This window comes from Cryptomeria japonica, chromosome 7, assembly GCF_030272615.1.
Source record: "Cryptomeria japonica chromosome 7, Sugi_1.0, whole genome shotgun sequence".
NCBI lineage: Eukaryota > Viridiplantae > Streptophyta > Pinopsida > Cupressales > Cupressaceae > Cryptomeria > Cryptomeria japonica.
This window is the reverse complement of record NC_081411.1, coordinates 239,025,424-239,036,573: the sequence shown is the minus strand read 5'-3', so window position 1 is coordinate 239,036,573 and position 11,150 is coordinate 239,025,424. Positions and strand designations below refer to the sequence as shown.

The window sequence follows — 11,150 nt, the reverse complement described above, 5'->3', positions numbered from 1 at the left end:
TGCATGCATGTATGTATGTATGTATGTATGTATGTATGTATTTACATACATATGTGTGTGTGTGTGTGTGTGTGAGTGTGCGTGCATGTGTATGTAACAAATATAATAAGGTTATATTTTATTTTTTCCTCTTCCCTTGACAACTCTTGTTTTTCAAAAAATATATTTTCAACTATCTCAAATAGATGAAAAAGGAATAAATTATTTCTTAATTATCTTAAAGGTTACATTTTATTTTGTTCTGCAATAAAATGTAACCTTTAAGACAATTGAGAAATAATTTGTTCATTTTTCATCTATTTGAGATAGTTGAAAGGGTACTATAGTCCTTGCGGCTACGACATCCCCATGCAGGTGTCGTAGTCCCAGGGTTGTGGACCCCATTATTTTATTTATTTTTAAATATATTTTATTTTATTTTCTAAAACAAAATTATATATATATCAAGATGATTGTATCTTTCTTTTACTTGCATTATATATTCTTTGAATTTACCTATGAGTTTGATAGTATAAACATCCACACACAAAGGCTATCAATCAATTTGGTTTGGAAAGTGCTTGGTGGTTTGGAACGATTTTTGATTTGGAGTTATTATGTAGCCAGCTTATTCTTTGTTGTGTATAATTTTATTATATAATTTTGTGATTGTTATCTATTTATTGAAGCCATTGGTTCTCTTGAATAAAAAAACTTCTACGTGCCTAAAACATACCTCACTGCGTGCCTAAAAATAAACTTTTAACTCACAAGTAGAGTTAATTAATATGATAGGAAATGAAAGCCTTTTATTCCAAAGTACAATTTTCTATCTCTGGATAGTATAGACTTTAGATTATGGATTTTGGATATTTGGAGTCTTGTTGCATCTATTATTGAACTTTTAAAATCTACCTTCTCACAAGAATGGATTGTATTTGGTATGAATTCTTTAAACAAAAAAATTCTACTAAGGATTGATCCCTTAAGGTGCAATTAGCAATGGATAAGTAGATTATTGAAACAAAATTGATTCCATATTTCTATTTCAAAGTAGTATTATAATACAACCAGTCTCACCACACTGTAACTAGCTAATATCAAAGTTTTATGTATAACAAAAATTAATTAGTCACTAGAGCTTGGTTAGGAATTAGGGGAAGTAAAAGAAATTTATTTCTGATACCTAAATCAAAGCAAGTATGTAAAATAAAAAGTTTGAAAATAGTACAGTTGGAGGAGTTTAGGAGTTGGATGCAAATAGACTATGCAAGAAAGGGCAATATATACACTATAGCAAAAAGATATCTATGAAAGCAATAGGTTTTGATACCAAATATAAGGGAATTCTAAATAAATGTAGAAATAACAAGAAAAAAATGTAGATGTGAAGATAAAAAATATTTCACAAATTTCAAGTGTCATATTTTATAGCATAGATAAGAATGCACATCATACATTTTCAAGTAAAACATACGAGGGTAAATTTTAACAATTAAAAAATCATTCATAAAGACAACATATTTCAAGAAAATATCGCCTTTGATAAAATGCATGGCCACATTTATATGTATAGAAAAGACTATGGTCTGAATTTGGTATAACAAAGATGTAGTAGAAATTTGCATAGATGTATAGTTGGCTATGACCATTAGATAACTAGTTAGCTAAATAGTTATGAATAGTTGTACTCCACATGAACATTTTGTAAAGCTACTATTTTTTAAAAAGCATCTTCATGCTTCACGTGCAATGAAAGAAAGTCATTAAAGATGAAGTGGAAGTTATCATAAGTGCGTAGTGCCATGTTATTTCAACTGTACAATGTCATTTTTTTAAAGTAAAGTTTGTGTGTGTACACACTGTTGTCTAATGATATATTTGGTGACTCTTTTATTTACATCTTAATAATACAATTTAAGAGTATGAGAAATAATTTTAGAAAGATGATGTATGAGTTCATTTATAATATATTTATTTTACATAAAATCAACCATTTATTTATGTATAAGTCCACTAAAGTCTAATTTTAATGTGTAGAAACAAAATAAATCAACAAATAAATAGTTCTTAAGCTCATTTCATTAAAACAAAAGAAATCATAAATATAAATTCTTCAAACATGAAATTGTTACAAATCTTTGTTTAAAATGATCATAGTGTCAAATATACAACACAAATATTTTTCAAATATAATTGAAAAATTTGTATTTATTTCAAAACTTGATTAAAAAAAATATACTCGTTAACATGTTAACTTAAATATAATATTCTATCGAGGAATTCATTGTTACATGGAGCGTGCTAGGAATATCTAGACATGACTAGGACGAATGTATTGAATGAAGTTGCTGAAATCCATTCTATCTTTGTTCTTCAGTTTGCAAATGCCGATAATTTACTCAGAATTAAGGGCAGTGCAGAAGAAAGCAGAGGGTTTGCGCGAGTTGGACGATATCCCAATGCCTGAAAATCCTTCACATTGTCCGTTGACGTTGGCAACACACACGCCGATCATATCTTTTAGGAGTTTGCTTTGCTGATTTTTAGGTTGAGATGCAAATTCTTCTATCGCCATCCACTGAAAATAAAACAAATTTAAGCCCCACTTAAACGATATTGAAGTTATCCAACTGAACGATGTTGAAATAATGTTTAAACACGTACCTTGGCTACTGAAATTTCGGTATCTTGCACAACAATATTAGAAGAAAGAGATCTCAACATACACACGAAGAGCAGATCGGATTTTCCGAAAGGGGCATTGTGACCATCCCTGCAGTTCAATCACAACTATTATAGAGCTAGATCAAACTTATCCTTCTTCGTACAAACTATGAAACAAGTTACAATTTTTTCTAATGATTAAAGTTTTGCTTACCTGAACCCAACAACTTGTACAAATTCTGTATTAATCTGTAAGAGTACATGAAAATACATAAATTATCAAAAAAAAATGTCGGAAATTATATTGAACATAAGCTAAAAATCCTGATTCAGAGGAAAAAGGTGAGGTAAGTGACATTTACCCCTGTTTCTTCCTGAACTTCTCTTACGGCCCCTTCCTTAATGCCTTCCCCCTATCAGAAACAAATTGCCGATAAGTACATTAGATATCGTCTTTTAATTTCATGTAAAAACTGCAGGGTCTTGAATTTAGTTTGATGTGGAAATTTAAACCTGATACCTGGTTAATTCTTCCTGTTGGCATCTTCCACAACCCGGAATCTTTGTAAGGGCCACACTTTTCTTGAACTACTAGAACCTATATTGCCATTGTCACGATAATTTATGTAAGGAAAAAAAAACCTCTTAAATCGAACAACCACTCAAAATAGTGAATGTCTTTTCACACTTCACAGTTACATTGCTACGGACAGGAGGAGAATATTAAGCAGAGTAACTACAATATATAAGAACTGGATTACATCTTTACCTCTCCGTCCTCGTTGAATACAAAAGCTGCAACTCCCGCTTGATGTGAAGCATTATCAGGGATGGTGGGGGGAGTTTGAGGGATCCAATGCACTAACATCACATATGAAGGCTCTGCGTGGTGGTACCCAAATCCCACCTGTAATCCACCAATCAGTATTGAAGCCTAGCCAAATGGGTTGGAGGGAAAAAAACGTCGATGGTAGCAGCGATGTTTTGAAAAACTGACCTCAATCGCAACGGGTACTAGTTTCGCCTGTTCCTTGGGAACTTTAATCCACACCGCCTTCTTTCCCTATATACCCAACAAGTATGATGAATTGAGGGTACTATTTATTATTGTCTTGAGGGATATGTATTTAGAGTTAACAAAGCAGTAAGCACTGACCTGGCGTGCCCATTGAGAAAGTGATGCCTTCAGTGAAGCTGCAAAACAACAAGCATCGTTCTGCATATTCTCTATGTCAACAATTACACCATCATATCTGTCTTCATGGGCTTTGAGCACTTCACATATTTCGTTCAAAACTGTTTCAACATCATTAGTGGTAGCCGAAACCTCGTTCGTTGGGAATGCAATTGTGCAGTGCAAGCAGCGACCTGCCAAAAAATAGTTCAATACCTAGCACAATGAAATGAAAAGGAACCATAGTGGTGCAGGAAGAGATGCTAACCTTCTGAGTAGCTCTGTGAGCAAGATTGAATTTGGCTACTTCCTAACAGACTAAATTAAATTAGTAGTGCAATAGTAATATGTTGTAGAGTGGGGAAGTGTATATATATATATATATATTATTGGCAACAATGAGAGGAGGTTTCTGGGATTTCAGACGAATTCTTCTGCGCTGTTAACAACCAACTACCGCTACCCTTCCTTACAACGTAAGCGTTACACAAACCAAAAAGGAAAACTGAAAACTTGTATGCAAAGCAACGACAAATAGGGAAAAACTTATCTTAAAAAATTCTACGGACACGCAAATGATTTATTAGCTTTCTTCGTAAATTCGCAGAGGGGCTATCGAAACTTCTTGTTGATGAAGTAGTATGCTGCGCTAGGGACAAGTATGCTATCGAAACTTCTTAGTAATAATAATACAGAGAAGCGCGTGACCATCTCACAATAAAAAATTCAAAGGCTGAAAGCAAAGCAAATTCAGATTCTGATACACTGATTAATGAAGCAGTAAGCGTTTAACCCTGCCGCGCAGCTTCTTGGGACTCTCCCAGTTCGTTCCGCTCGCGACCTTCGTATTTTATTAACTTTCAATATACGACGACTATTTGTTCACGTTGACCTTTTTTAACAAAAATAAAAATAAATATTCTAAAAGAGATTTGAGGTTTCCTTGTCCCCATTTTTTTTCACTACACCATTCATTGTTGCTTCCTTTATCCCCAGATTTTCCCATTACATCATATCATTTATCTTTCATTTTTTCACTCGAAATTTCAATCCTAGTTGTCCTCACTTATATTTTTTGTTGAAAGATTTAATTTCTCTCACTAATGAAATGTAGCCATTAAATGAGAAAGACAAAATATATACACAAAATCTTGTTAATAGAAAAATATTCTAGAAGGAACAAAATAAAGTTAAAATAAAAAAATATTAAATATATGATCAAGTCGGTCTTGATTGTAGAATCATCTATATAATCTCTAATTTCAAAAGACTTCTATATATTCAGGGTTTTGTAATGATTTCAGGCATTAGGTATTAGTTGATGAAGATGATGAAGTGATCAAGAGGATGTGAATGTTGTAGAGTTTAGAGTATTTGTAATAGTTATAATCAACGGATGTGTTGTAGCATGCTCAAGAGTTTTGGTAGGACTTTGTGTTTCCTTTAAACGACATCTATCATGTCCTTTTGTTTTGGTTTCTTCGCCATTGGAATTACAATCATAATTTTTCTTATACATCTTACAATCTCATAAAAACTCTTAAACATCTCACAAAGAAAAGATGATCTTACATACCATACTACAATTTTCAAGTGACATGATTTATTTTTGTCATGCCCAAAGAATCTCAAGATTCCTTCCAGTTAGGGTGCCCATTTTCATTTGGCCCCATAAATACAACATATTATAATATTAAATCAATACAATTTATACTTGGATTCACTAGACATAAAACATGAAATCCCAACTTTAAGCATACTTTCCCATGGTGAATGAAACATACTCTTTGTTCCACAAGTGGTGTTAGCTAATTGAACACTCGCTAATATATAAGAAAAAAGTTGCAATCATACAAATAATAATATACTGCACTCATTTCTTATGTAATTCAACAAAATATTTTATCTTAAAGCATCAAATGATGCTCTCTCACCATCTATGGGTGGTCTAGCATAATATGTGAATTCTTTGTTTGAAATTTACTGCTTTAGTGTGTGTCTCCTCTCCAAGTGACTATACTTTAGGTGAAGCTTAGGATAGAGTGTCCAACAAAGTTTAACATCCGATTGTTTCCATGCAATACTTGTTCTAGAGTATTTATTTGTTTTCAGAAAGGGTCAACGCGAACAAATAGTCGTAGCATATATGGAATGTCAATAAAATACGGAGAGTCGCAATCGAAACCTGCGTGGCAAGGTTAAACGCTTACTGCTTCGTTATCACTGTTTCAGCCTTCGAATATTTAGTCACGCGCTTTTCTGTATTCTTATTGTTATTATTGAAACGTAGTACCTAGCGCGCTTACTTGTTCACTAACAGGAAGTTTCAATAGCCTTTCTGCGAATTTCTGATAAGTTTTTCAGGTATCCAATTTCATTATTGCTACGCTTACGCTGTAAGGAAGGGTAGCGGTAGTTAGTTGTTACCCGCGCCGAAGCATTCGTCTGAAATCCCAGAAACTTTCTCTAGTTGTTGCCACGATTTTATATATATATATAAACTCTACTACATACTATTATTGCACTGGCGCTAATTTAATTCAATCTGTTTTGCACACGATTTGGAAATAGGAAGAAGCCAAATCCAATCCTGCTCGCAGGGGTACTCAGAAGCCAAATTCAATTTGCATCGCTAGTTATTGAACATTTTTTTGGCGGGTGGTGTTTACACTGCACAATGGCATTCCCAACAAACGAGGTTTCGGCTACCACTAATGATGTTGACACTGTTTTGTACGAAATATGTGAAGTGCTCAAAGCCCAGGAAGACAGATATAATGGTGTGGTTGTTGACATTGGGAATATGCAAAACGATGCTACTCGTTTTGCAGCTTCGCTTAGGGCATCACTTTCTCATTGGGCACGCCAGGTCAGTGTTTACTGCTTTGTTAACTCTAAATACAAATCTCTCATGACATTAGTAAGTAATTCCTTCAATTCATAACACTTGTTGGATCAATGGGTATACAGGGAAAGAAGGGGGTGTGGATTAAAGTGCCCAAGGGCCAGGCGAAGCTAGTCCCCGTTGCGATTGAGGTCGGTTTTTCATAAATTCGCTAACTCCATTGATGTTTTTCTCACTCCAAGCCATTCGTTTATGCTTCAACAGTGTTTGGTGAATTGCAGGTGGGATTTTGGTATCACCATGCTGAGCCTTCATATGTGATGTTAGTGTATTGGATCCCTCAATCTCCTCCTACCATCCCTGATAATGCCTCACATCAAGTGGGAATTGCAGCTTTTGTATTCAACGAGGAGGGACAGGTAATTGTAGTATTAGGTATATCCGAATGTAGCACAGTTCTGCTTAATATTCTCCTCCGCTCCATAGCAATGTAACTGTGAAAAGATGTCGAGTATTTTAAGTGTTTGTTTGTGTTAAAAGGATTTGATTTTCTTAATCACTGGGAAAATGTATAATTAATATAATGACTACCCGTTAATGTTATTTTAATAGCGGTTGTGGGTCAATGGCTTGAAGTGATAAATACATAAATTATTATGACAATGGCAATGTAGGTTCTAGTAGTTCAGGAAAAGTGTGGACCTTACAAAGATTCTGGGTTGTGGAAGATGCCAACAGGAAGGATTAACCAGGTATCAGGGTGAAATTCAGTTATCAAACTAAATTTATGACACTTCAATTTTTACATGAAATTACATGAAGCCCGCTAATATATTATGGGCAATTTGTTTCTGGTAGGGGGAAGGCATTAAGGAAGGGGCCATAAGAGAAGTTCACGAAGAAACAGGGGTAAACGTCACTTACCTAATGTCACTTACCTCATTTTTAACTTCTTTGCAATATAATTTTTTATAATCCAAACTATATTCTTGTGCTTTTACAGATTGATGCAGAATTCGTAGAAGTGGTTGGCTTCAGGTAAGCAAAACTTTCATTACACAAAGTTATAACTCGTTTCATAGTTGGTTCAAAGAATGATAAGTTATACCTTCATGAACTGCAGGGATGGTCACAATGCCCCTTTCGCAAAATCGGATATGCTCTTCGTGTGTATGTTGAGATCCGTTTCTTCTAATATTGTGGTGCAAGATACCGAAATTTCTGCAGCCAAGGTACGCGTTTAAACATGCGGCGGTGATTCGATATTGTTAAGCTGGATAGTTTCAATATTCGTTTAAACTGGGGTTCAAATTAAATAACTTGTTTTTGTTTTTTTTAGTGGATGGCGATAGAAGAATTTGCATCTCAACCTAAAAATCAGCAAAGCAAACTTTTAAAAGATATGATCGGCATGTGTGTTGCCAACGTCAACGGATGATGTAAAGGATTTTCAGGCATTGGGATATCGTCTAACTCGCGCAAACCCTCTGCATTCTACTGCAATGCCCTCTATTCTCAATAATTTATCGCCAAACCGAAGAACAAAGCTAGAATGGATGCCAGGCACTCACTTTAATACATCCATCCTAGTTAGGTCTAGAAATTGCTCGCACATTGCATAAGGAGGTGCAATGATTACCTCAGAGAATATTATGTTTAACATGTTAAGAGAGAGATTTATTTATTTATTTTTTTGTATTGTCTACATGTTTTGTACATACAATATTTTTATCAAAAGTTTGAGAAAAAATTGTATTATATATTTGTTTATATTTAATCCAATGAAAGATTTGTAACAATTTTAATTTTGAGGAATTTGTACACCATGATTTCTTTTGGTTGTATGAAATGAGCTTGGAAAGAGATTTTTTCTTATTTATTTATTTCATTCCTACACATTGAAACTAATACTTAATGGATTTATATCACAAATTATGAGTGGTTGATCTTATGTAAAATGTATATATTGTATATATGGATCAAAGGAATTAAATGGTGGTTCTCTTCGAAGACCCTTTATTAATTAACTCTAGACAAAGTTGTAAAATTTTAATCTTGGATTGTTGAGTGTTGATTCTTGAGATCCATGTATAGTAATCGCCCATGTAACGAATAGTGGTATTTATTATTTATAATTACCTTCCATTACTTTATATTAAAAAAATCCCATTTCTAATTTGTTGGACAACATTAACATAACTATTTACAAACCTTTTATTCTATACCAGTGTATTAGACAAGTCATGCATATTTAGTTAAAATAATTAATGTAGAAAAACTATTTTGAATTATACTAAAGTATGTCAAAACCCCAAAAATAAAAAGTACGATTGACGTAATAGTCCACATGTCAATACCATACATCTATTTGTTAGCTATGTAACTACATATATAGGAGTGCATATACGATCACTTATATTTCTGGAAAATATTTCTAAATTCTCATTGTGAGTTGTTCTTTTGGTAGTTTCACTTGAGAATATATTGTTTAGTTGTGAAATCCAACAAGCACACCCTTTAACATTCCCATATCTTTTGACTCTTTGTTGTAAATGAGAAGTTTTACAAAAAATTGATGAAGATAATATTTGAAGTTGATGAAACTTGATGTAATTGCTACGATCATTCAAGGAAAAAAATTAATTCACTTTTCTACGGACATAGCCACCTTTGATGAACCATGTAATTCATTGTCTTTATTAAACTATGTTTGTTGTTTAATCTACTCTCAATTTTCTTAACACATATATTTGAATTTTATTTTTTAATTTTATAATATATTAAATTAAACATTAGACTTGATATATTTTATAATTAACAATAATTATAATAGTTATATTTGCTACTTTTCATCAAAATTTTCTAGGATTTTTTATGAATTTCTAGTGATTTGAAAAAATTCATTGATGAAAATAAAAAATATTGAGAAATAATAGAGCCCTAGGGTGATCAAGATTATCTACCAATCACTGAATTGTATCAAATTGTGTTTTGGTAATCAAGGAAAATGGACCTTAGTCATGACCACTAGTGCAAATTGTATCCCTCTTGGTTATACACATAAATCTTAGTAATATTTACAACATTTTCCTTCACATTACTTTTTCCCATGGGCCTCTACATACTTGGAGAATAATAGGAGACCCCTAAAGCCACACCTAATCATCACAATCCAATTGAACCCGAGAAATATTGTATTGTTAAAAGCGAAGTGATTATTATTACCTCATAAAATATTAGCATATTGTGTGTCATTTAAAGGAATGTGCCTTCTTTGTCAAATGGACTAGGAAATGGCTTGCTCATTCAAGAATTATAAATTGGTTAATGCATAAGTGGGACACTAAGGTTAAATTTAAATATCTATCCAATGGATTCTTCTTGGTGGAGTATGCTTTTGCTGAATTAAAAAAAGAATATAATATTTCATTGATTGTTGGTGATGGATGGGTTGGGATTCTTCATCAAGGATTATGAACCTAATTTTAACCCTCTTACTCAAGTTCTAGGGAAAATGTTGATTTGGACCCAACTTTATAATCTTCCGGGTCTAAGTATTGATATGAGGGATTCCTTTGAGAATTTTAAGATGCTTTAGGCTTCTTTATTAGCCTAAATGAGAATTTTACTGATGAGGCATTTGGCATCTATATCTTTGTATTTGTATTGAATTGGACTTTAATTAACCTCACTCAAAAGAGCTTGAACTAATTTCTGAATTTATTAAATGGAAATAGAAGGTGGAGATTTATTATCTTCCAATTCTCTTTTTGATTATTTGAATAGAGGTAATTCTTCAATGAATTGTATTAAATACATTTCAAATAGCTCTACAACCCTCTTAATTGTTGAGGATATTTTCAACATAAAGACTAAAGGAAATATCATTCAACCTTATTTACCTTTGGAAAAATATTTTGAAGCAACAAATCTCACTGGCTGGTTGAAATCTCTAGTTACTTATTCCCCTATATATGGTGATCCTCATTTGATTTCCTCCACCTAAAAAGCCAATGAGACTCTAGTACTAGACATTCATCTTTTTCCATTCACTTCCAAATCCTATAAATTAAATCAATAATTCCACCTAAGATTCCTCCCATGAGGCTTCTCATGACCTTATTGAGTGCTCTTCCAAGAATAAGGTGTTACACAATAAAAATACTTAAATTTTATTTGATTATCTTTTAGAGAATACTGCACATCTTGGTTTATAACTATGAGATTTTGCCAAGATCAAGAGCTCAAAGAAAAGCAAGGGTAGGTAGGAAATAAGTGTGGTAGGTGGGAGAAACAATATAATATTCCACATAAGGTGGATCACCCACCGAATGTGGAATGTAACAAAAAGATAAGACCACAAAAGGTGGAAATTCTCCTACAAAACACTATCCCAATGTGGCACAAATACCTAAGTGTCTCATACCCAAACTACTATGAAATGCATGTACCTAAGTAAACTTAAGTAAGGTGTAATAATATCCA

General features: G+C 33.0%; 3 protein-coding genes across 3 annotated transcripts; 1 reads left to right on the top strand and 2 right to left on the bottom strand.

Annotated features, from left to right (window-relative positions):
* Positions 1-2,377: 2,377 nt before the first annotated feature.
* LOC131856624 (nudix hydrolase 2-like) lies at positions 2,378-2,919 on the bottom strand. The gene is made up of 3 exons (XM_059208471.1): positions 2,861-2,919; positions 2,647-2,755; positions 2,378-2,560 (listed from the first exon to the last, which is right to left on the bottom strand). The coding sequence occupies exons 1-3, from the start codon at positions 2,917-2,919 to the stop codon at positions 2,378-2,380; spliced, it is 351 nt and encodes a 116-aa protein (XP_059064454.1).
* A 25-nt stretch (positions 2,920-2,944) lies between these two features.
* On the bottom strand, positions 2,945-4,826 carry LOC131856623 (nudix hydrolase 8-like). Its single transcript, XM_059208470.1, has 6 exons — positions 4,787-4,826; positions 3,803-4,014; positions 3,644-3,709; positions 3,416-3,553; positions 3,167-3,244; positions 2,945-3,059 (listed from the first exon to the last, which is right to left on the bottom strand). Exons 1-6 carry the CDS (start codon positions 4,824-4,826, stop codon positions 2,976-2,978), a joined length of 618 nt encoding a protein of 205 aa, XP_059064453.1. The 3' UTR covers positions 2,945-2,975.
* A 1,531-nt stretch (positions 4,827-6,357) lies between these two features.
* LOC131857144 (nudix hydrolase 8-like) lies at positions 6,358-8,103 on the top strand. The gene is made up of 8 exons (XM_059209290.1): positions 6,358-6,689; positions 6,791-6,856; positions 6,947-7,084; positions 7,340-7,417; positions 7,524-7,574; positions 7,669-7,703; positions 7,789-7,897; positions 8,005-8,103. Exons 1-8 carry the CDS (start codon positions 6,498-6,500, stop codon positions 8,101-8,103), a joined length of 768 nt encoding a protein of 255 aa, XP_059065273.1. The 5' UTR covers positions 6,358-6,497.
* The last annotated feature ends 3,047 nt before the right edge of the window (positions 8,104-11,150 follow it).